This window comes from Balearica regulorum, chromosome 5 (assembly GCF_011004875.1).
Source record: "Balearica regulorum gibbericeps isolate bBalReg1 chromosome 5, bBalReg1.pri, whole genome shotgun sequence".
NCBI lineage: Eukaryota > Metazoa > Chordata > Aves > Gruiformes > Gruidae > Balearica > Balearica regulorum.
The window spans coordinates 7,182,355-7,206,104 of record NC_046188.1 but is presented as its reverse complement, the minus strand read 5'-3'; the positions used below and the strand labels follow the sequence as shown (position 1 = coordinate 7,206,104).

The following is a 23,750-nucleotide window of genomic DNA, read 5'->3' as shown; positions in this document are numbered from 1 at the left end:
TAGGGACTGGAGGGACGACAAGGAATTTTAATAGAAGGCAAATTAAGCACTTTATAACTCACTTCCAAATTGATTTATATGGCCAAGGCTGCTCCGCTACCCTTTCACAGAGGAAAGGTCCCTAAAGCAAACACCTTCAAAGGACTTCAAACTCTCCTTGAAGGAGAGGCAAACCCTGCAAGTCAAAGCTGGGGCTAAAATGTGCACAAAAGCTCCAAACCCCTCCATAGAAATCTCCATGTGATAGATCACTTCAGCTGTCCCCTGAATCCCTGATGCTGGAGCCTGATAGATAACGCTGAGCTATCAAAACACCAGCGTGGAGTTCCTTTACGCCTAGCGAAACACTGTGCTTAGTGTTACATTTTTAAAAGACTCAACTTCTCGGCATTAAGGTTCATTTCAAAGCAAGGAAATTCACTCAGTCTCTCCCGGGACCCCTAAAGCCCTCATGTTTGTATTCCACCCCCGGAGAAGGAGTGAGGGGTGGCAGGGAAGTGCTCAAGCCAAATATTTCCACCTTCACAGTGTGCTGGAGAGCGTGTGGTGACACCTCTGCTCAAAGGGAAAGGCCTTGTTTAGACAAGATGTGGCAAACTTGAGGCCCCTGCCCCGGTGGAACGGCTTCAGTGGCTGGAAGAAGGTCAAGTATCAACTTTCAGAATTCGTGGGGGGAAAAAAAAAAACCAACTGTCCATGGTTTCCATGTATCTCCAGCCTGAGGCTTTGCATCCCCTGGGAAAACGTCATTCCTTGGCTTCTGACCCACCAAATTGAACTGTCAGATTAAGGAATGGCAAGACAGACGTCTTCGACTAACATTTGGCAGCCAGGCTGAGACAATGTCTCTCCACCATCATTCGAGTAATCCCCCCTTGGAAAAGGACCAGACAAATGTTCCCGTTGCTCAGATGGTTCCAGAAGAAATGACTTGTAAACAGCAGTGGAAACCATGCCAGCAAATACCAAAAGGAAAACCGTACCATTTCAACAATCATTTTGGAGCTGGCTCCAGCAGCCACACTCTGATGAGCATTAAAATGACCATATCCACATAGCTCCCTGTCCCACCGCGGCTGCCAGGGAGCACCGTGGACCTCACGGGGCACACCTCGTCGTGCAGTGGCATCCCCCGAGGCGTGGACCTCTCCCTAATCCCATCTGGTGATCACCTTGTGCAAGAGGCCTGGTTACCTGTGACGGTAGCATTGCTTGTGTAACAGCCAAGGCGGTTCTTGGTCATCCCCACCTCGAACCCTTTCTGACCCTTGGGAAGGGCCAAGCTGCAGTAACAGCCAGCGACCCCAAAGTGCCTCAGGGATGACTCTGTTTGCGCTTCACTGGTCTCAGTGGCCACCAAATCCAAAGCAGTCCACTTTCATGTGACAGAGTTTATGGATAAATATCAACTGATACAAGAAAAGGGCTTTTAGCTCTTCACTCCACCTTTCCTAGCTAATAGTGCTCAGCAAGTCGCAGTCTGCAAGCAGGAAGTTGCTGTGCTGCACCACTCCTGAGATCCCACATCCAGGAGGGGTAAAAGGACCAACATCCTGAAGAAGCAGTAATGTTTGAGGCAAAAATTCCACATGTCATTGTTGAGAGAAATGTGCACAGTGACCCTGTACTCAAACATGTAGACAACACCGAAGGGCAGTGAAGGCTATAACCTCCCTGGAGCCTGGGCAGAGGAACGGACTATGCAAGTGTTGAGTCTCAGATGCTTTCCAGTGACCTCAACTCTCCCTGTTTGAGGAAAGTCACCTCCAGACAGACCTTCCATCAGCATCCTTTACCCACCACAGGTGATTTCACCTATAGCTCTCTGCACTTCTGAACTCCAAGCCCTGAAGAACTTGGTCAGCACCTGGTCAGTGAGCAGTAGTGGAAATTCCCCTGCACCCCTACCCAAAGCTCAGGGGCGAGGAGCCCTCCTGTGACCATGCAATGACTGGCAATTAAAACGGACCAAGAGGAGGAGAAGGTCGGTGTTATTTCAGAAGTTTGCCCCAATGCCATATGCACACGGGTTAACAGCCCTTGGCACAGCTTCTGCCCAGACTATCTCTGCATCCGGTACCCACCAACGCAAAGCTGATTCTGTCTCACTGCTCAGGCTCTTCAAAGCTTAGGCCTGAAGGATCAAATGTCAGTTTGTATATCTGGAGAAAGAGAAGTGAATTGTAGACCTTAAAAAGCGTGAATTCAGCCATTTCTCCCTTTAACAGGGATGGAAGCTGTTCATCAAAATCCTGAAGCAAAATCTACACATGCATCCCACGAGCTACCCCCAGTGCCAGACCTGTAAGGAGCTATAAAACACACATGCTGCCTAAACCCTTCCTACAGGAGATTCATAGCCACGAGCTGCACAAACCCAGCTGGGGAAACGCTACGCTGAAGCCCCGCTTCCGGACCGACGCACAAAATGAAACAGCAGAGCACGACTGGAGGAGGCGACAATAAGGCCTGAGATTTTCATGGCCCTTGACTCCAGCCCTACGGGTTCTGCACCGTCATAACCACATCCCAAATCTTTTCTCCATCCCTGTGTGTAAATCCCATTATCAAGCAGAGCTACCTGGGAGGGTGGAGAGACCGGGCTCCCGGGAACACCGTCCCACTCCGGTCGATGGCTCCTGAAAGGCAACAGCCTGTAACAACCACCCCGAGCTTCCAGGGCTCGTTAACTCTCCTCTGGCCAGATCCACGATTTGCTACATGATGCATGGAGCAGTAATTTCCACCGTCGGTCTCCAGAAAAATAGTTCTGCAACCTGGGCTGATTAGCCACCGCAGCAGCCTCCCCGTTCATCGTATAAATCTAGTGCCTTTGATTACATCATGCCAGAAAACTGAAATGTAAGTCAGATGGTGAAGGCATTAATGGCAGCACTGTAAAGGCTCAACAATGCAAACCTTCCCAAAACGAACTGTCTTGACCTTCACCGGGCTGACAATAAAAGTGTGACATCATGTGCAAACGAGCTTTAAATTTAAACCAGGTGCAGAGAGCTGCCTGGCGTCGTGCGGCTGCTGTGTAAACCACTAACATGCGAGCAGCGATGCTGGAGGCAAGAGAAGTGCCAAGCACGGGTAGGACCCGCTCAGCAACAAAAACAGGTACAGGCAGCTGGTGCGGTGCAAGACCAAATTCTGCATCACGCTTGAAAAAGCCGGGGTTTGTGTTATTGGGTACCAGTTCTAGTTGGGGAAATGTTATTCGGTAAACACAGATTTGCTGATACTCATTTCCACGTGTGTGAGGATTCAGACAGCTCTGGAATCAAGCCAGCAGCACAATAACGAGGGTTTTTTTCCATTTTTCGCTTCTATTCAGGACTCCCTTAGACCTTGCAAAGCACCTGGAGCTGTGCTCACAGGTTGTCAGTTACAGCTATTAGAGAGCATCGCGATTTACAACCCAAAACTGCATCCCTGCTCCAGAGCCCTTCCAGGGCAGCCACATCCCTCTCACTACTACCCCGTAATGCAATGTTCTGCCTTCCCTGGTTGACTCACACCTTGCCACACAAGAAGGCCCTTCCCAAAGGGGTTTCCATGAGTGGTTTTTCACAGCCAGACCAGCCAGGCACCGGGGCAGCACGCTGCACAGCTGCAGCTTCCGCATCTCTTCTGCTGCCTCTTGTTTCAGAGAGAGGAGCAAAAAGAGCGCAGAACAGGCAGGTTTGCCATCGATGAAACCAAGACCTCTGAGGATGTCTAATGCAATTCTTGCTGGACAAGTTATCTTCTGCATTCTTTACCTTTAGTTCAAAGAGGAAAATCAAACGCTGTGCTGAAAGTAGACAGGTCCACAAGGAGCAATTAGTAGCAGCTTCCCGGACCATGTCTCAAATCCATTTCAAGCTGGGTGCTGCAAGACGTTGCCCGCAGGGGTCACACACACCTACATCGATGAAGCAGAACACATGTAAGTGCTACCACCACCAAACCAGGAGTGATTTTTAAGAATGACACCCTTCCCTGGCAAGAGGAGTGCTACAGCCTGAGCTGGGGCTTGCAGCAACACCACAGCACGTCAGGAACAAATGGCAGAGACAACGTTCGGTGATTTCACTGAGCAGGCACCTTACACACAAAGCAAAGATGACAATCACATGAGACACAAGTACTGTTCTTTATTTTCTGGGGTTTTTGGAATGTGCCCTGGCTGTTCCACAGGGAATCTGAGGGAGGGAGAACTCAATATAGGAAACTTGTACAACATACAGGTTTGACATGAGCTAGGCAATTTTTACATACAATTATTAATTTTAAGAATTTCAATTCCACATGAACCGTGGTTGGATGATCACTAAACACAAATACCAAAAACACCATCACAAAATATAGAAATTAGGCAGCGTTTTTGTAATACTGAAAATTCTCTCCCACCAACAGCCATTAGGAAGTAGCAGCAAACGTGTCCAAAGGTTTTTCAGTATGCAGAGCAACTACAAGTAATGCTTTCAACATGAAAGTCAACTGTAAACCAACAATTTCAGGTAAAATGGAAAGGAGTTCAATCAATGTTACTTCAGCTCCCAGAGTGATCTGAATTTCAATCTTGAATTAGAGAACACATTAGGATGTCCACTATAAAAGTAAGTATATGAATTTTCACCTCCTTAAGTAGGGACATTTGGAAACAAGTTGATTAATCTTCAACTATTTGCAGTGATGCATTGGTAAATATGTTCATCTCTATTTTATAGAAGTATTGGTGCAAACACCCCAGGCTGCTGACATGGCAGGACTCCGAGTTCCGAATCTGCCTCTGGTTCAGCAGGGGCTGGGAGCTGCCCACAGACGTACGCCTCCGCGGCACTGCTGACATCACTGGTGTTTCTCTCTAAACAGACAGGCTTCTGTCCTCACCTATCACACGTAATGCTGAATGTGCATCAGCTAGTGCTAATGACAGCGTTTCATGGTCTTCACAAATAATCCTCAACACTAATTTTAGGAATTTATTTGAAATGAGACTAGCCATATCAGGTCAGGGGAAATACCCACATGGGTCCATCACCCTGCTCTATTTCTGTCCGAAGGAGATGCCTGCGGAGCCTCAGAACCGGCAAGCATTGACTGACAGCTCCCCTACATCCTTGCAGCTTTCATGGGCAACAGCTGGAGCACCGACTTCCAGATCCATACCAAAACGATACTTTGCGCAGCATGAGAAATGGCACAAGCCCATATTCTCTCTCATGCACAAGCATGAGTAATAAAGCCCAAGTCCATATTCTCTATCCTGCAAACAACACGCTTATGAGCTGCTCAAGGATTTAACCTGCCATAGCAGCTCAATCAGAGAGACCTCGTTGCACCATCCTGTTTTCATCTTCATTAAGGAGGATTGCAAGGGTAGGAAATATAGCACCTTGGGTATATTACATGGCACACACGATTTAAGAACTCCAAATCTGCAGAGTTTTCCCATGTTGCAAAGTTAAGATGCCTCCACGTTTCAAAAAGACAAATTCTTACAAGAACAGACATGGTGGGCACACCAAAGTCTGCCTATGTGTAGCATTGACCTTCAGGGACAAGCAGCGGTGGGCACTTAGTGAAAATCAAGCCTGCAGCCACAGATAAAGCGGTGCTTCCCTCGATCTGTCTCCTCACCCAGGCTGCACTCCCCGTAACGATCACTCAGACTGTCAGCTAACAGCACATGCCTGCTCAGTGCCACGTAACCAATATTAAAGCAAAACTGAAGCAAAGGGGAAGGTGAAAGGAGGGACAGAGAGAGGCTAAGACAGTTTCACAGTGTCTCAATTTTCACTATACAGGGACAGAAGAGAGAATTTTAAACAAACTTATTGCTATGAAAATCAATATATTAAGATACAAACTGCTTACAAACACAGGAATAAAACACGAGCGTTTGCCACAATACAAAGGCCGGTTTAGAGCGCTTTTGTTTGGCAGCACTCATTCCTGCAAAGCTGTTTACAAGAGACACTCTCCACACCCAGCTTACCACAGTCCATCTGAAATTTGAGCAGCCTTCAAATGGACAAGGAATGGAAATAGGAGAATGAGAGAAAACAAATCAAAGGCAACCCATTAATTTTCATGTATTACATTGTTCTTGTTCAGCTGGGGAAAGGCAAACTTCATCCATTCCTGGTAAGTCCTCAGAAAAGGTTGGAAAATGCTAACTACAGGTAATAAAGCAGAACTAATGAAATTTATAAATCTGGAAATTCAGGGGAAAAAACATCCACAAGAATAAAGAAAAAATGTATTTAGCAACCTATCAGTGAGCCGAGTTCCAAATTGGAGGCTTGTTTTGCTCAAAAAATTCATCCTAGTGCACAATTGTAGTGAAACTTTTACACAGACCCAACAAACAGAACAGTGTGGGAGATGTCAACGATAAAAAAGTGTCCTTACTCTCCTTTTTCATTGTGGAAAACGCTTGTATCTTTTTCTGAATTTGGAAATAGAAGTTCTTTCTGCCTCTCTCCCTCTCTTTCCATATTTTAAGTTATGTACCACCAAAAATTGAAAGTAGCAGTATTTCTAACTCTTTTTCAGATGAAAGATAACACACAATCTGTAAACCTCAGTGCTGCTATCCTTTCTGCACCACAGCCAAAATGTAATAATAGATCTCCAGCAGAGGTGTGAATTGCTTCCATTCATCCTCACCAAGTATTAACTTCATACACTGGCATTCGTCATTCCAAAACCTACCTACTAGGATAGTTAGTTAATAGCCAGGCTAGTTAGGATAATACCCAGGGATTAAAACCAATAATGTAGTGATTTCCGTAGCATTACAGGAATCAACTGTAAAATTAACACTGTATTTCAGGTATCTTCTCAGTCACAATTTTTAAGATGATGCATGCAAACCCAACTGCCTGTGTACGAACAGACTGTTAGAGTGCGTGGCAAGACCCAGCTTTTTCAGGGGGAGGAGGAAGAGCAAGAGCTTAGCAAAACTTTGCCAACTTTCTGCACCTTCACAGATAAACCAAGTCTTTAGCGTTAAGTCTTGGTGGTTAGAGTTTAAAATAAAGTGACTGCAGTGATTACGAGTATTACTCAATAGTATGCTACAAGAGCGTATGATAAATGAGAAACAATTTCCCAAAAATTTCTAATAAATATTCCTCCTAAATTCAAGTGTCTGAAAAAGCCCCTACAGTTCACTCACGTGAATGTAAGGTCTCCTGTTTTCCTAAAGGGTTTTGGTTCAGTCAGATAGAAAATCATTTCCCGATGTACAGCTGTCACTGCTTTCTCAAGGTATGCTTTTATAAGGTAGAGATTTAGCTCTTTACACTACTGCCCGAGATACTGCGAGTGGCTGAATCCCTATAGTGTAACGAAGGCTGTGAAATACAGCGATTAGAGGGTAGCCACAGGCAGGAAGGCAGCTACACCTGGTTATGAAGAGTTAAACAGGCTGGGAGAACAGCAAGAATAAAGGCAAGATTGGGAGCCCCAACCATTAATGCTCACACAAGGCTGAGGAAGTCCGATCGACCCCTTGATCAAAGGAGGATGGAGACCTCTCAAGTTGGAGGCATCCCCGGCGTGCACACACACTTTAACCTGCTGAACAAAACTGCTGGGCAAAGTGCGAGGTTTTAGGAGAAAAATGAGCTGATCTAATGGCTGCTGCTGCTCAAAAAAGGCAGTCCCACCTCTATCACTCCCTCACATTTCTTGTCCCCTAAGCAAGCTCACTCAGTTCATTATTTTTTTGGCAGATAACGCGTCACATCTCCCGGTCACACTGGCTTTCTGCTAGTTAAACATGCTGACCAGGAGCCACTGCCAGTGCCACAGTTGTTGTTGTGAACTTCTGGCCAAGAGCGGACATGCTGTTCCTGGTACTGACAAACTATTAGATGGCTCACCTTGTGTCATGAAAACTCTGCTAGAAACTTTATGATAAAAATAACTGCAGTCTTTGCCAGAAGATCGTGTACCAATTCGTGCAGAGTGGGGATCCTACCAAAACTTCTGAGTTAGTTCCCAGGCATCACCCCACACATCTACTTCTACATTAAACTCATAAGTAGAAGAATATTTCCCAGGCAAAAAAGATTCCTGAAGCAGTGCCAAGCTGCACCACCTGGGTGCCTTCAGGCCATCTATCAAAAAGGAAAAATATCTTACGGATCCCCAGGGAGCAGAGTGATCTGCTGGCACTGAAGTCACAGACATCCTGGTTTGTCAGCTCAGGAATAGTGGTGGTGACTCCAACTCTGCTTTTTTCTGTTCCTCCCTATTAGACAGGGGAGGATCAGTCAGGGTTATGCTAAAGTTGGCACATCAATCAGTGTTTTCCAAGTCCAATGTGACATAATTAAAAAGGTTAATAGCACAGCCTCACTGCTAAAAAGTTAGAAATGCCAGGGTCTGGGGCATCTCCTCCTTCTCAACCGATAAAACGTAATTCAACATATTAACAACTGTCTCAGCACTTTCTAGCAATAATCAACTAATTTGCTAAGTGTGCACTTTGTGGACAGAAAAAATTATTTAAATGTCACTTACTAGCTGCTCTCATATTACATAAATGTATTATTTTGCTATGTTTCACTTGTGTCTTATTCCACTTCTCAGACATACAAGTGCTAAGCTAAATTAAAGTAAATATTGCCTCTGGAAATAATGAAGAACTATCCCACTCACTAAATCTTGCCATTTGAGGCTGAGGTCTAATTTCTTAACTTTACACAAACCATTTCTGTGGAGGCCTAGCTTCCTTAGGGCACAAAGTCTCTGAAGAGATTAGGCTATTTTAAAGACACCAGATCCCATCTGATAGAAATGAATTTTAAAAACCTTACCATGCTGTCAGCTACTGCATTCATTCTACTAATATGAGCAATGGTTGTGGTGCGCACTCAATACCATATTTAACAAGTTGGTGTTGAAAATTGCATTCACATTTCATTTAGCCAAAAGAAAAAGAATTATAAAAGGGTACATGAAAGTTGAGACATCCGAGGTAAAATTAGGGTTCCATAAATGTAAATTTCCTTTGTCTTCAACAGAGACAGAATTTCACCTTTCAAGCCCAAACCTTCCCTGACACACAATAGTACATAAAATAGAGATACACTCTATTACAAATATGAAACACCTGTAAAAGTGGGAGTAAGAGAGAAAAAGAAAAAAGCCTTTTGCTGGGAGGAATACTGAGGTACACTGAATAATATTCAAACCCAGATATTAATTGAAAAATGTCTATTAGCTGCAAAATGGAAATACTTCCTAATGCTGCTAAAAGCTATTATGCCAGATGGGCAAAGCCTTCTAATTTAAAAATTACTTCAATATGATTCAAGTACACTTGAGGTATAAAAACTGTACTTATAAAAACAACTCACGTGATATGCCCATTAAACTGGGCTAAGGCAGTTGGTTTCTGGATCCATGTTAGGATAAATTAGGGTAAACATTTGGAATCAGGAAGTCCTTAATATGAACTGGCTGAAATTTTGGAAATTATTTAAGCAATAGAAGTCTTTCACTGTTTAGGACAATGTGTGCATTATCCTAAACGCACACATCACGATACGCACATCGTGATTGATGTAATATCTATCCATTTCACTGTCTTTAAAAGAGAAGTTATTTCAAGGTTCTGCTTTTGTTCACCATGTGCACTGAACCATTTTTGCATTGCAAAATTCTCAAGGGATTTTTTTTAACTGTCATAATTACATAATTACATCATCATCAAAAACTAGTATTTTAGAATGGCAAAGACTAATTGTCCAACTAACTGAAGAGAGTGACTCAAGATTAAAGGCGGCACATCAGTAACGCAGTGAAAAAGAGCGTTATTTCTTCCGTAGACAGCTTTGGTCAGTGTTCTCTTTAGGAAGTCCAGCATTCATTTCAGCAGTTTTGACATGTCTCTGGGTCTTGCTGTTTTTCTGAAGATCAGTTCAGACAGTGACAATAGGCTGTTATGGATTAATCCAATTGAAAATTATTAGAACTAAACTGAGAAGGCCAACACAAATGCCGAAAATAACCAATGCACACGCCTGTGAAGAAATAAAAGCAAAAATTAATATTTTCCTGAAGGAAGCATTTTACATTTCTAAGGCTTATAACTAATGATGAAAAAACTTGTAAGAACAGGTTTAAATGGTGTCTTTCTAAATAATCTTTAATGTTTCAAATTACTCAGCCTTCAAACACAAAGTATCTGCTTAGGGGGAAACTAAGCTAAGCGTGCTCTGGGATAGGTTCATTGGGAACTCTCAGAGCAGTCTCGTTTCCTTGTTCATACTATTCATCTGCAAAGAAAAAAATAATTAAAAAATCCTTTGCCTTTTACAACTCTGAACAAATTAAGAAACTGAATTTGTATTTTACTCAAAATATAATTCAAGTTACAATGGACTCTTTACATTTTTTAATAGCCAGATGATAATAAAACCACAGTTCAAGAGACAGTAAATTGCTGATTTATAACAAGGCCCCAAATCTGTTGAAACTAGTCAAGACTTTAAATGGTCAGAGAACATCATTATTAGATTTTCTTTCAGATTCCCTATTTTGTCAAAACTAGAGCAGCCCCATGAATCATAAGAATGGCAGAAGGACTATGTACAAACAGTCTATCAGCATTTTAGCCACTGTCATGAAGTTGCTCTGCTGAGCAGTGGTTAAAATGAAGACAAACGGTTACAGAGCAAAAAAGGAGGCTGCCGCACAAATTCCAACTAGAACTTAACCTACTACACCAAAAGAGAAACCATAATGAGGAGGGGAAAAAAAGGAAGAAAAATAAAGATGTTTTTGTGAAGGCTTACATAGAAAACAAGCATAAACACTGTTTCACTTAAATGCAGTTTGGCTTTGTCCCAGCTCCCCAGACAACATCAGAGTAATGCGTGAAAACTGAGGAGAAATTGGATTAAAAGTCAACATCTGAAAACTATAGGAAAAGCACGGATTCAGATCAACGGTCTGGCATATGGACATACCACTAGTCAAAAATCTCTGGTGAAGAAGGAGTTTTAGAAAGACTAGAGCTATCATGAAGGATAAAAGAAAATTCTCACAGATTTTGTGAACTGCAAGGAAAACAAGAACTTTGCCCGTTGGATTATGTGCTCTACAGTGTATTAAGATGCATCTAAAATAAGCCTGTTAAAATATAACTAGCACACATGGAAAAAAGCATACCCCAAGCTTCTGTGGTGATAAAAAGTCCTCTCTGCTAAGTTTAAGATAAAATAGTCCAGGGTATACAAAAAGCAAACATGTTGATGTGGTTGAACCTTTAAAAAACAGAAAGTAAGATTTTACTTAGAGCAAGATTGTAGTATATTAGCTTATCATAATACTGAATTTTTTGAAGAAAAGTTAAAAAAACAAACCAAACCAACAACCACAACAACTTACCAACTACTCCAAATACATTTTTAATGTCTGGCACGTACATTGCAAACAACACAACAATTGTATTCAGTGTTAAAGTGACAAGGATATGGCAAATCCACGACACAGGAAGGTGAGAGAAAAATACCATCAATACAGCTTTCCTTGCCTACATAATATGAAGAGAAACATTGCATGGGTAAATGCACACATATACATATATTTTATTCTTATCTCAATTTCAGAAACTTAAGAATTACATCATTCCAGATGTGGAAGAACATTTAAAAATCAAAATGCAAAAAAGTTTAGCAATAGTTAAATGTTTTGTCTTTCTGTAGCACAGTTTACTTTAATACTAAAGTAGTACTTATCACATGGCCATTAGTCTTAAGGAAGTACTCCTTTTTTGCAGGGACAAAAGAAGGTCTGGGGGATGATGCTTTGTCTCTTGGTAGCAACTATCAGCATGTTGCCCACTGACACATAATCTACACACTACTTCTAGATACATAGTTTTGCATGCACAAATTTGTTTTGGTCAAAACTGAATGAATTTTCAGTTCTACTATGGTATTGATAAACTACAGTAGGGGTTTTTTTTGTGAAATAGGTCAATATGTGTTTTTAATTTACAATTAAATTGAGTTTTCATGTATAAGTGTGTTTGTGTGTGAGTGCGTGCATGTAGAAAGGAAAAACCAAGTCAGCAAAACTCAATTTAAGGCGGGGGGGAATCAAACTAAATAAACTTTAGAAGTTCTGAATTTTCTAAATTAAAAACAATGCTGTGGGCTAGTTTTAATGTGAAATCTGTCTCAAGAGCACAAATTAGCTTAGCGGTTAGTTGTTATTTTGGAGCTCTCATGGAACATATGCAAATATGTGGTCTTTGATCAATCACTTGACAAGTGAATAAGATACACAAGACTAGATGTGATTCAAATATTGCAGTCTGCAAAGCATTAGCGTTACCATTGCTTATGCCAGCTTCAAAACATTGAGGAGTACTTACTGGGAAGTGGATTAGAGGGACTGTCAAAAGCACAGCAAACAGTATGGCTACTTTAACTGTCATGATGACAGTATCATGTGGCAGGTACCTGCTGTAACCTTGCAGCAATTCAGAGTCCACTTTGTCTGAAAACAAGAAAAATTAATTGCTTTGTTAATCATTTGAGAACTAAGATAATTAGCAATGCATATTGAGCTTACATTCCAATTGATCAATTTGCTTGTAAGTAATGGGGAGTGGAGGGGGGTTGCAGATACGCATCGCTTTGGCATTACTGATACACTACATAACCTCAAGAAAACTGAAAAGATTTCAGGAGGCAGGTCTCTGTAGAGCCTCAACTGAAGCCAAAGCTACTTAAAGAGAAGATACAAATACAATGGAGAAAGCATTAAAAAGAAAGATGATGTGACATGAAGCTAAGGATACACTAAAACTTGTTCTATGTGTCTGAAACAACGCTAGATTCTTTTGGTTGAACTAGAAGCTAGAAACAAATTAATTTTGGTAAATTGACTGAATTGCATTTCCTTTTTTTTCCCCTGAAAAATTAAGCGATATGCAATGTAAAATTTCATTATTTGAGAGAAAAGCTACAATTTTAATTTAAAGGAAGAAAGAAATGTTCAAAACTATGCTAGCATATGTGCTATTACTAGCTACAGTTAGCAATACATTGCTGGATTACATGGAGGATAACTAGCATCACCTATACCTCTAAAAGATATTTCTTATTTAAAAAAAGAAAAAAGAACCAAACTATTGACAATTTCTGCTACGCCAAATGAGCAGACAAGTGCAACACAAGGAGACCTGAAGGCTGTCAGATTCCTACAGCACCCAGAGGATGACAGAGGACTGCACTGGCAATGCACCCAACCAGGCCAAACCCTTTCAGATGACAGCTCTGTTGTCTTCAGCAGTAAGAACCTCGCATGCTCTCCATCAAATGCACATTTAGCTTTGCAAAACCAACTCTGTTGTGGAATTACTCTAGTACTGTACACCACGGATGCACCACCATAAACGTTACTTTTGTAATATTCAAGGCAGAAGCGGGGCAAAAAGTGGTGAATCGGTAATGACTCCTTCACCTTTGACTTTTGCCCTTTGAAGGTGAAAATTTTCACTAAGTTAACAGCAAAAGTCGGAGCCCTGAAAGTGGTCTCTACCCTGACTTTTCCTTTTTTTGGCATACCTTGACTCTATGCCTTTTTGGGCTTCAGAATGGACCAAAATTTCCACCAAAGTCCAGTCACTGTATGAAGTTTCAAATTCACAGAAAACAGAATAAACCATCTAAACCACAGAAAGATGAAGCATGTCTCATTTCAAAGAGGGAATGCTTTTTTTTTGTTTTCAATTTAAAATAAAATGTTTTACATTTTCTGAGACTGGTGTTTTAGGAACAGGGAACAGATTCTCTCTATTTAAAGAAATAAGTTAATTAAACAAGACAACCAAAAAGTGAAAAAAGGAGAAGAAGCTTACAAGGGGAAAAAACAACATATCTTTTACAGACGCTCACTGTTGGTTCCAGCGTTTCAGGCTCTTGAGTCTGAGAGTTACTAAAAGAAATAAGGCTTGCAGAAAACCAGAAATGTTTGCAATGAAACAGACTAAAAGACTACAGTCAAGACAGGGTCTTGCCCTCCAAAGAAATTATGACAGCAAAGGTAACAGGATGGTTTCTAGGACTAATACTGTTCTTCCCCCCGGGCCCTCTTTTTTTTTTTTTTCTTTTTAACTTCTTGTTGAGATCTCATCTGGAGACAGATGGTTATCCCACGCTGCCTGCTGAATCTTTCAGACTCTCAGAGTGACACTCAAAATTATATTTTCCTACAAACCACGCAGAGACAGTCAGGAAACTGTAATAGTGGCCTATAAGCTATTAGAGGTTTCAAAACTCCCCATATAATTTTTCAAAGGATTCTGAGTGTCAAGGGAACATTGCCAGACAGTTATGGTCAGACATACACTAATACTTGGGGAAAAAAGGTGCAAAATTTTTTTTCCATTTCCAGTAGATTCCCAGTGAAATAGCTAGTGTTAGTTCCAATTAATTTGTAAAATTACCAAACCAAAACAAAGAAGCCATACATGCTTTGTACCCAAGCTGTATCGGACAGGGAAAACATGTGCAAACCTTCATGCCTCCCTAATATTAGGGCTAGCTTGCTGTGGGTCAAATTCTCCTCATAAAAGCAACAGCCTCAGTGCTACTTACAGACTATCACAGGGATATCACACGGTTAGTAAGTGACACATGTTGCTAGAAGATACAACCTTAGAAGAGACCTTTCAAACTTGTTGGACAAGATTATCAGATCTCAAAATTTCTCACAGACCATGATAAATTTGTTCCCAGTTTTTAAGTGAAAATATTATACAGTCCAGAATGTAGGGGCAATCAGTAGTCTAATTATGTAGCATTAGAGAGCATCAACAGACCATCAGCTACAGTTTAGGGACCAATACCACGTCTGTACAGCATTTTAGGGCAAAAACCCTGCAAAGTTTAGCTACATTACACGACGAGAAGTCAATGAGACTGTAACCCTTCGTAGTGTTAGACATATTCTTAAGTCTTCACAGGAACAAGATTTCAGAGGATTCAAGTGTATCAATGCACAAACAAGCCTGAAGTACTCCAGACAGAATGCATTTCTCATTTATTATTAGCCTTCACTCTAAAGAATTCTTGAAGAATATACTTACCATAAAATGTCAGGTATCCAAACAGAGCAGACATGAAGTAAATTAGGAAACTCAGACCAATTCCTGTGACAGTTACACTCTGCATTCTACTTTTGGATGGACTAAAATGCAAAAAAAACCCCCAAAATTAGTGTTGCTTAATCTGTATTGTGGACTATTAAACACAATGCAATCTACATAGCAGTTTGCCTTTCATAAGAAAGCATCAGCTTAATTTATGGCCACAGAGTATTTGCTGAGGTCTGTGCTGTCAGTAATAGTTAGGGGTTTTTAAAGTATTTTTAATCTGGTGATTAAAGGGCACTTTTCATGCAGACAACTAACATTGTTCCCATCTTGCAGGGAATTTAGACATACCAGAGTATCTTTTAAATCAAAATTTTGATTTATACAGGATGACATATATAATTTAGGTCAAAAAACCCACTGAATCAGATGTAGCCAAATGCAGATTCAGTTACCACAATAAAAATTAACTAGTAAGTACCTTAGCAAATGACCTTTTTTCTCCAGATTGTCCAGGCCAGGACAATGTACTGACATTGATGATGGAGCCATATTTGTTACTTTTCTCTCCTGTAAGAGAGGAAAAGCCAGCGCAGACTAAAACTGTACATTTCCCCAAACCATGAAAGCTACTTAGTCTGCATTGTTTGATGGCACTGACTTGAAAATAAAAATTATTCAAGATTAATTTGGGGAAAATATTACAGAAATACTATCATTGTATTTTAATATTGCATGTGTTTTCATACATTACCTTTGGAGCTCACAATAGATGGGTAAGACTGAGGTATGGCAGAGAAAAGAGAAGGCCATAGTTGGTATTGCATAAGCACTCTAAAAGAGAAGAAAAACCTCTTGTAGGTTGTTTGTTATTACAGATGGTTGGAAAAATATCTGGATGAATTCAGAATTCAGTTCAAGCATTGGAAGTCAGTGGAAATCTTTCCACATTAATGCTTTGAGATAAATCTGCACAACACAGAATGGTGTCTCTGAATCATTCCACAAAAAATGGATCTTTTCAACTAGTATGTCTTCAAGTGGTGGTTCTCGCTGACTATTGCATCGTCAGGAGAGGTCAGGCTGTCTATAAGCCAACAACCGAACTATACTTTTTTAGCTATATTGAGGCCAAGTTCTTACTTAAACAGAGCAGGATTTGCCCCAGAGTCAGTGTGTCATTCATGAAATTTTCTAAGAAGATTTCTAAATTCTAATATCCATAGCTCCCTGTCAGTTTACTGATTGCTTCATCCTGACTTCGCTATTTTCTTATTACTCCTTCACAAAAAATTTGGATACAGTATCCAGAAAATAAAACATTCTTTGGCATCTAAAGTTTTAAGATAGTTATATAATTAAAGTTGCAACCACACAATTAGTGGTATATTATTCCAAAAACTTATAATAGAAGACATGAATCATCTAGTATAGCTTACTTCAGTTGCCAAGTGGAATAAGCTGAACTATAACACTTTCGTGCTGACATAATCAGGCCCATACTGGTAAAAATATGCCACTTTCTATTGATAAAGTTAAAATTTAAAAAGAAGTAGAGTTGAGTCCCAAGATTCTTCAAAGCACAAAAGGCCAGACAAAAGGCCAGAATCTCACAGGAGACGTTTCTGGTCAAAGCAAAATTTCTTCTTTGATCTACAGATAACATTTGTCTCATGTTTGTATTGCCCAAGTTGGGTTTTTTTTCTCTTTTTCTTGGGAGAGTGGGAGTGGATTTTGTTTTTTCAGACAAATGCAACCAACTGTGTCCCTCCTAAATTCCACTACAGGCCTATCCTAGATTTATTCTTCCCTTTTTCCCTTCCTCTTCACCCCACAGAGACTAGAGTTCTACATGATCCCTCCTCTCCTGCAAGCCTTGATGAGTGGTGACATGATTTAAATGTCACATTAATTAACAAATACCAGAGCTGGCATCCAATGAAATGCACAAGATTGCATTAGGCCTTCAGGTACAAAAACCCCCCAAAACTAAGGTTAGGCCCAGGCAGTTTCAGGAAACTTGTCCTACCTCACAAGGAACTAAAAGTGTGCATACAGTAAAGCAGCATTGACTTCCACCTGAGGAAATATTAAGTTGGCTTGATTCGACTGCATCATGAGGCTGACCACCACTGCATCTGTTATACTTTATAGTTTGGTCATATTTGCAAAATGTTTTCATAAATGTTAACTTGGACAGCCAGCCTTCATATAAAAAAGAAAGAGTGAGACTGGATAACACTTGGCAGCAGGTATAGGAAATATTTCAGCAGCCTATAACTAGTTTTACAGAAGAATACCTTACCCTGGGTAGAGTTTAAACCCCAACTCTTTAAAAACCACCCCCCCCCCTTTAAGTTTGCTTATTGTTAATAGAGATTACCTCTTTTGAAAGATGAAAGAGCCTTGCTTTACAATCCCCAGTAGAATTTGAAACCTGTAAGACATACATGCAAAAAAAATGGCATACTGAAAGAATAAGCCCAAACCACAGACATGAAACTTTTTAGTTTCTGTGATGATTATGAAAAGAAGGAATTTAAATTAAAGGTAATTCTGAAAGTGTTAATGTAAAAAAGCATTACAGTTACTAATAAAATTAGAACTTCAAAACAGCATGCACTTTACCTGTAAAGTCTCTATGGCACTATGTAGAGGTAGAGGACAAGGGATCGACCATTTTTTTATCATAACCTGCAAAGACAACATATTTAATGTATGAATCATACCCTAAAAATCAGTTTAAATTTAGATATATGTCGCTAAAATATCAGACTGTTGGTATACAAAGCAGGGAGCTATACCCATAGTAAATTAACAGGCTTGATTGGTAGATACTTAGGCCACAAGAAGGAGACCTGACAGAAGAACTTGTCAGTGCCATTCCATACAGCTGCTTACCATGCACAGCTGGCAGCCTTATGGCGTGCCTGTCTGGAAGTGGTGCACTGAAATGAGCTCTGACATTAACTGAAATACAACCAGCACTCTGCATTCACTCTCTCCATGCTCCACACAAATTGCCTCCCATACAGAATAGCGGCTGTGTTAGCTGTCCCAGGCTCTTTCCCTAAGTAGACAAGCCCTTAACAGAGATAGAGCAGAGCCTAGGGCTAATCTTAAAAGGCAGAAACATATGGTTTGGACTAGAAAGCAAAGGAAAAACAATAAATGCAATTATTGTCCCAGAATGTCATTGGGGCTTTAGCTACACCCTGCTGGTTTAGGGACTGCCAAGTAACAGGGAAGAAAATCAAAGGGAAATTAAAATAAGAAATGTTACCTCCTTTTTCAGGAGCCTATTTTAAAATGATAGTTGCATTGCTCTCCTCACCCTAATTAATTTCCTATTGTAGTTGCCTGGCTTTAGAGGTTATAATTCGTTTGAAGCCTAGAGCAAATAATTAAAAACTTAATTAAAGACTCAGATTCATGAGAAGAATAACATGGCAGAGAGCACTTCTCCTGGCTCAAAGAACTACTTTTTGCTTGCAGCCAAGTGGTGTTTCCCAGAGAATAAGGATTAGATGCTCCCTCTTGTCACCACTGCCAGGAGAAGCAAACAAATGTTACCTCCGGACAAAACGTGGGGAAAGGAAACTGCAGGTGCACGGCACGCTGAGTCCATTGTGGCAATAACACGTCTTAAATTGCATGACTAAGAACAACTCACAACGACTCAAGGTACAGAACTAGGAAGTAGCTTGCTCAACAGCAGTCTGCAAACTGTGAAAAAAGGGATTATCAATGGAAATCCTCCAACCATGTTTCTGACACTAAAGTGGCATTGCTTCATACCAGGAGATCTGTTCTCACCTCCTTATTGATGGTTACACTGCCTCCCTCTGTCCAAGTGAGCTGTGTGGGAATAGCTCAAAGCTGCACCAGGGGAGGTTTAGACTGGACATTAGGAAGCATTTCTGTACTGAGAGGGGGGTCAAACACTGGAACAGGCTTCCTAGAGAGGTGGTCTATGCCCCAAGCCTGTCAGTGTTTAAGAGGCATTTGGACAATGGCCTTAACAACATGCTTCAACTTTTGTTCAGCTCTGAATTGGTTGAGGCAGTTGGACTAGATGATTGTTGTAGGTCCTTTCCAACTGAAAAATTCAATTCTATCCTATCCTATCCTAGTAAGGGTTTAAGAAGGGACAAGAAGATCCTGGTAGTACATCAAGAAGTTCAACTGAAGAGTGAGCAAGGGAGAAAGAAGAAAGGACTGAACACTAGAATATAACTTTGGCCTGTTTCATACATGTGTGTGACTCTGTCACATGGGCCACCCCTGCTTCATCTCTTTCTTACACACCAAGCAGCGAGAAGCTATGAGCTGAGACACAGACGCAGACTGCTGGTGCTGTAGTACCACAACCATGGATGCACAGCTGTACTATCTCCCCAGGAAGCCCAAGCTTGTTGGCTAGCTGAAGACATTTATGAAGCTGAACAAGAAAGCAAATATTTTTTCAAGGAGATCTCTGTGTATTTAAGGGCACCCAGATAGGGGAAATAAAGGAGAAGCTTTGAAGGCTCCAGAAAGGAAGGCCTGGTGGGAGTTCTGGCTAAGGCTGGAATAGGCTTCCTGAGCAACAAAAAGGGGCATGAAGCTAAAGGGCAAGCTTTGGTGAAAGCCAAGCGTGCCTGGCAGTGGTGGAGGCAGGGTTTCCTGCAAGCTAAAGAGCAAAGATATATATAAACATTGCAGGGGGAGGCCAAGACAAGCCAAACCTAAAAAGCTGAAGAGCATTTTTCTAAAATGAAATTAATACAGATTCAGAACAGATTGAAATGGAAATAAAAGGAGACAAAATAAAACACACTAGGCGCATCCAAAATCTGTAATTATATTTGCCCACCTGCCTTATTATTCAAATCTGTTTGGGTTTCCAATTGTGGTTTACTCTGTATATCTAATGAGGTCCCCCCAACAGGAAGAGATTTTTAAATTGGCAGCACAGCCCAGTTAGCTGAGCAGTCATGCAGACAGCACAATCCTCCTCTGGAACTTTAAGCCTACTTCATGTAAATCTTGTCTTTTGAGTATAACAACCATTTGTTTTTAAGTGAAAAAACCCTAAAGCCTAAAAAGAGGTTCTAGTGGCAATAGGGTATTTTAAACCCACACCAAAAACATCGCTAAAAATAAAGTTAGAGGCTCAAAATGTTCTAATAGTCTCAGTAATGTTGCTTTTTCATATCCTGCAGGGGGAAAACAGGAATCCCTTTATTCCAGCAGTATGACAGTACTCAGCAAAGAGGGGGTCTCTGTGCATAACATCATTCATTACATATGGCAGCTTGCCAATCTGCATCACATTTTGTTCTGGGAACATAAACAAGAGATTTAGAAAAATACCATCAGGAATCATTAACAACACCGTTGAACAAGCTACCAAGACGGCTGTCTCCACAAAAAAAAAAAAAGAAAAATTTGTCTTTACTCTTCAGAAATATTCACTATAGCAAGAGGGGAGGCAATAAAAAAAAAAAAGTTTAACGATCACATTTAATTTCTTTGCACTTATGTTTCAAGTCAGGAAAGCATTCAACAATCAGAAACAAAAGTGCTCAGGACCTCACAGAATCTGGCTTTGAATTAATGGTTAAATATATTTCTTCTTCTCCCAGATCAGCTAATCTTGGCATTTTCACTTTTTTTTCCAAGTGACGACTATAACCAGTATATTAACTTTAAAGAAAAAGATACTGAAGCACAGGGAGGAGATATGTGACCTGCCAAAGCCCCACCACAGAGCACAGAGAACAAAGAGTAGTTTCTAGACCTTTTGCTCAGTGCACTCACCAGACCATACTGCCCAAGACATATGCTGTCTATTGTACCTATCTTTTCTGCAGGCTGTATTAAAACTGTGGCTTGCTGGAAAAAACTGAACAGATGGTATGCACTTGAAAATGCATAGAATTATTGTATATGCAAAATATAAATGTATTACTTCCATATGACTAACACAGTTTTCTTCTGGAACAAATTAAAACATATCTGCCGCACAGAAATTAACATTGTGCAAACTAAAACACCATTTCAACAGCACGTATCACCCACTTCAAAGCAATTAGATATGAAAACTAAACCATAGTTAATACCTTTGAGTTTCAGTGCCTAAAGAAGTCAGAGAAAAATGTTCTGTGAAGAGTATTAGTTTTCTTTAAATATCCGTAATGGCTCTTAAAATTTTTGGACTCGATTAGGTTTACTGTGGCTGCTTCTTTGTCACTTAACAACAAAGAGTAAGTACACAAATTTAAGCATTTCATAAGAAATCCAGTAGCCTCTGTACTCCTCCATTAGTGCCTTCTACCTACTTTTTTGATACAGATAATCAAAACTAAACCCTAGCTTAGATCATCGCAGCTTGACACGTGTGCAGGCAAGTCTTGCTTACACGCTTGCCTTTTCTGAGCCCAAAATGGATTTCAAATGCATCCACCCATTACAACAGCTTTCTTCAGAGATGCATACACATTCCCATTGAAATCCAGGAGCTGAACTTGTTTCAAAAGTCTTGCAACTAGCTTCAGCCAAAGACCTATTTCAGCATTATAGTTATTGCTTTTTCTTTTTTTTTCTCTTTTTTTTTCTTTTTTCTTTTTTTTTTTTTAAGATAAATTTTAAGAGAGAGGTCAAAAGTTAAGGTAATTTATAAATATTACAAATGAATTTCTATTAGCTCTGGAGAGGCTGTGGCTGCTCCTCAATGTTCAGCTTAGGAAGAATACTTCCCAAGGTCCTACAAACAGTGCAATTCTCCAGGGATACCCTAGGGAGATGTTTTGACAGCTTTGAAGTTTGATTTTATCACATGGTTTAGTTCCTAATGGATTGCCTTGGTCTCCTGGATGGCATGTTTGTTCAACTTGCCTTCAACTCTGTTTATCCCTCTGTAAAACAGGTATTAAATGCAAGTCAATGCAAGCCAGAATGACAGGGGAGAGGGAGAACATTTTTCCAGGCTCCCAAATAAGATTCTTGTTTCTATACCCAGATGACAGAGTGCAAGTTACTTAGTTGTACTACATATTACACATGTGCATTAACATACTTTTTCCCTGTAAAAAGAAAAATAGTGCAACTTAAAGGCACATTTTCCCTCTTAGATCTGCCTAGCAGGTCTCACTTTTGGTATTTGGAAACATCTACCTCACAGAGGCCTTGAGAGGGTGAACATCAGGGTCAAAAATCCCCATATGGCTCAGAGAAAAGAACTTTTCCTTTCAGTGGGAAAGAAGAATAAGGTCATTGACATATTAATGAATCTTGTAAACTGCCTTAATGAAGTTCTAGTTTTCTTTGCCTTTTTTTGAACTCTGTCACTCCATTATACATGTAAATTTAATTTATTTGGAGTATATTAAATTTTCTTCTGCACTAGTCGCAGTAAGTAATAGAAGCTAAGAAAACAGAATTCCATTCTGTTACTAGTAGGGAAACAAAAGTATATGTGCCAGCTCCCTTCACTGCATCGTCAGCAAAACAAAAATATTGTACATTAACCAGTCCAAAATATAATTATTTTAAATCTTTTCACATGCTTGAAAGTTCACACACATTTCCATGCCTCAGCAAAACAAATGTAATCTGTCCAAGCAAGGACATACATACTGAATTTAAGGAAAACTCTATATTTCACATAAAAAGCTAAGGGGGGAGGGGAAGACAATTCATTTCAAAACAGGCTTATGAAAACATTCAAACAATAAGAAAAAAAGTAGATAAGCTGTGCACAGATTTTTAACTTACCACAAGAGCAAAGTACACCATAAAGAAAAATGATAAACTACTTGTGTAGCCAAGAAAGCCTGTAAAATAACAGTAAAAATAAAAGAGAATTTATATGGAAAGTGATCCTAATGTACAGCTAAAGCTTTACATTTTAGGCATGTTTTCTATTACAGTGCTTGGTATCTAGGGCTTAGGACTCAGAATAACAACATTCCAACTGCCTGTCACAGATCATTTATGTAGTTTTGTAGGGCAGAATTAGAACTGGCTTACCACTAATGGCATGCTGTAAGTAAATGCAGCTCTTTAATGTTCTGCTGTAAAGATTTTATTTTAGTATTGCAGACAAAATACTACTGCAACCCAAGTAATAGGTTAACTAGGCAGGGCTGGAAGGCAGAACACACTACAACAACTTAAGTAATTCCCACCATCACCAGCCCCCTGCCAGTTAAAATAAATAAATAACCCGTTAAGGTTTTAAAGTCTTCAGTTGTAATTGCTACTAAAGTAGAATAATATTCGCTTCTCTCCTTTAATTACTCACCAATTTTAGGAAGAAGTGCAAGAGGAAAAACAATGCAGACTGAAGTAATCAGTAGCAGCAGTCTCCCATCAAGGTACCAAGACCTGTTGGAAAATCTATTTATGATTGATAGAAAGCTCAAGAGTCCTAAAAGATACGTTCTACTTTAAAACTGTGATCTTAGACAAAAGGACAAGAAAAAGAAATAATTTCCAGTCTCACATGCTATTTACAGGAATTTGTATTCCTAGTTTCTATAATGTGATATAAAATAGATAAACTCCCAGATAACGAGGAAGCAGAGCACCATCCCATAATGAACCAGCATTGCAGGCAATGTTCTATAGGCAAGTATCTGCATGGATC

General features: G+C 40.2%; 1 protein-coding gene across 3 annotated transcripts in view; it reads right to left on the bottom strand.

Moving 5' to 3' along the window:
- Positions 1–4,122: 4,122 nt before the first annotated feature.
- Positions 4,123–23,750, bottom strand: part of SLC38A6 (solute carrier family 38 member 6) — a 44,035-nt gene continuing 24,407 nt past the window's right edge. For 2 of the 3 annotated variants that reach the window (XM_075753338.1, XM_075753339.1), the window contains exons 7-16: positions 23,406–23,488; positions 22,877–22,935; positions 17,747–17,812; positions 17,502–17,555; positions 15,873–15,952; positions 15,113–15,213; positions 12,392–12,516; positions 11,401–11,545; positions 11,182–11,276; positions 4,123–10,031 (exon numbers count right to left, since the gene is read on the bottom strand). In XM_075753338.1, the coding sequence (XP_075609453.1) occupies positions 9,951–10,031; positions 11,182–11,276; positions 11,401–11,545; positions 12,392–12,516; positions 15,113–15,213; positions 15,873–15,952; positions 17,502–17,555; positions 17,747–17,812; positions 22,877–22,935; positions 23,406–23,488 (889 nt within the window). In that variant the 3' untranslated portion in view covers positions 4,123–9,950. Of the gene's footprint in view, positions 10,032–11,181; positions 11,277–11,400; positions 11,546–12,391; positions 12,517–15,112; positions 15,214–15,872; positions 15,953–17,501; positions 17,556–17,746; positions 17,813–22,876; positions 22,936–23,405; positions 23,501–23,750 lie in introns of all 3 variants that reach the window. The other variant, XM_075753337.1, reaches the window with a different exon arrangement.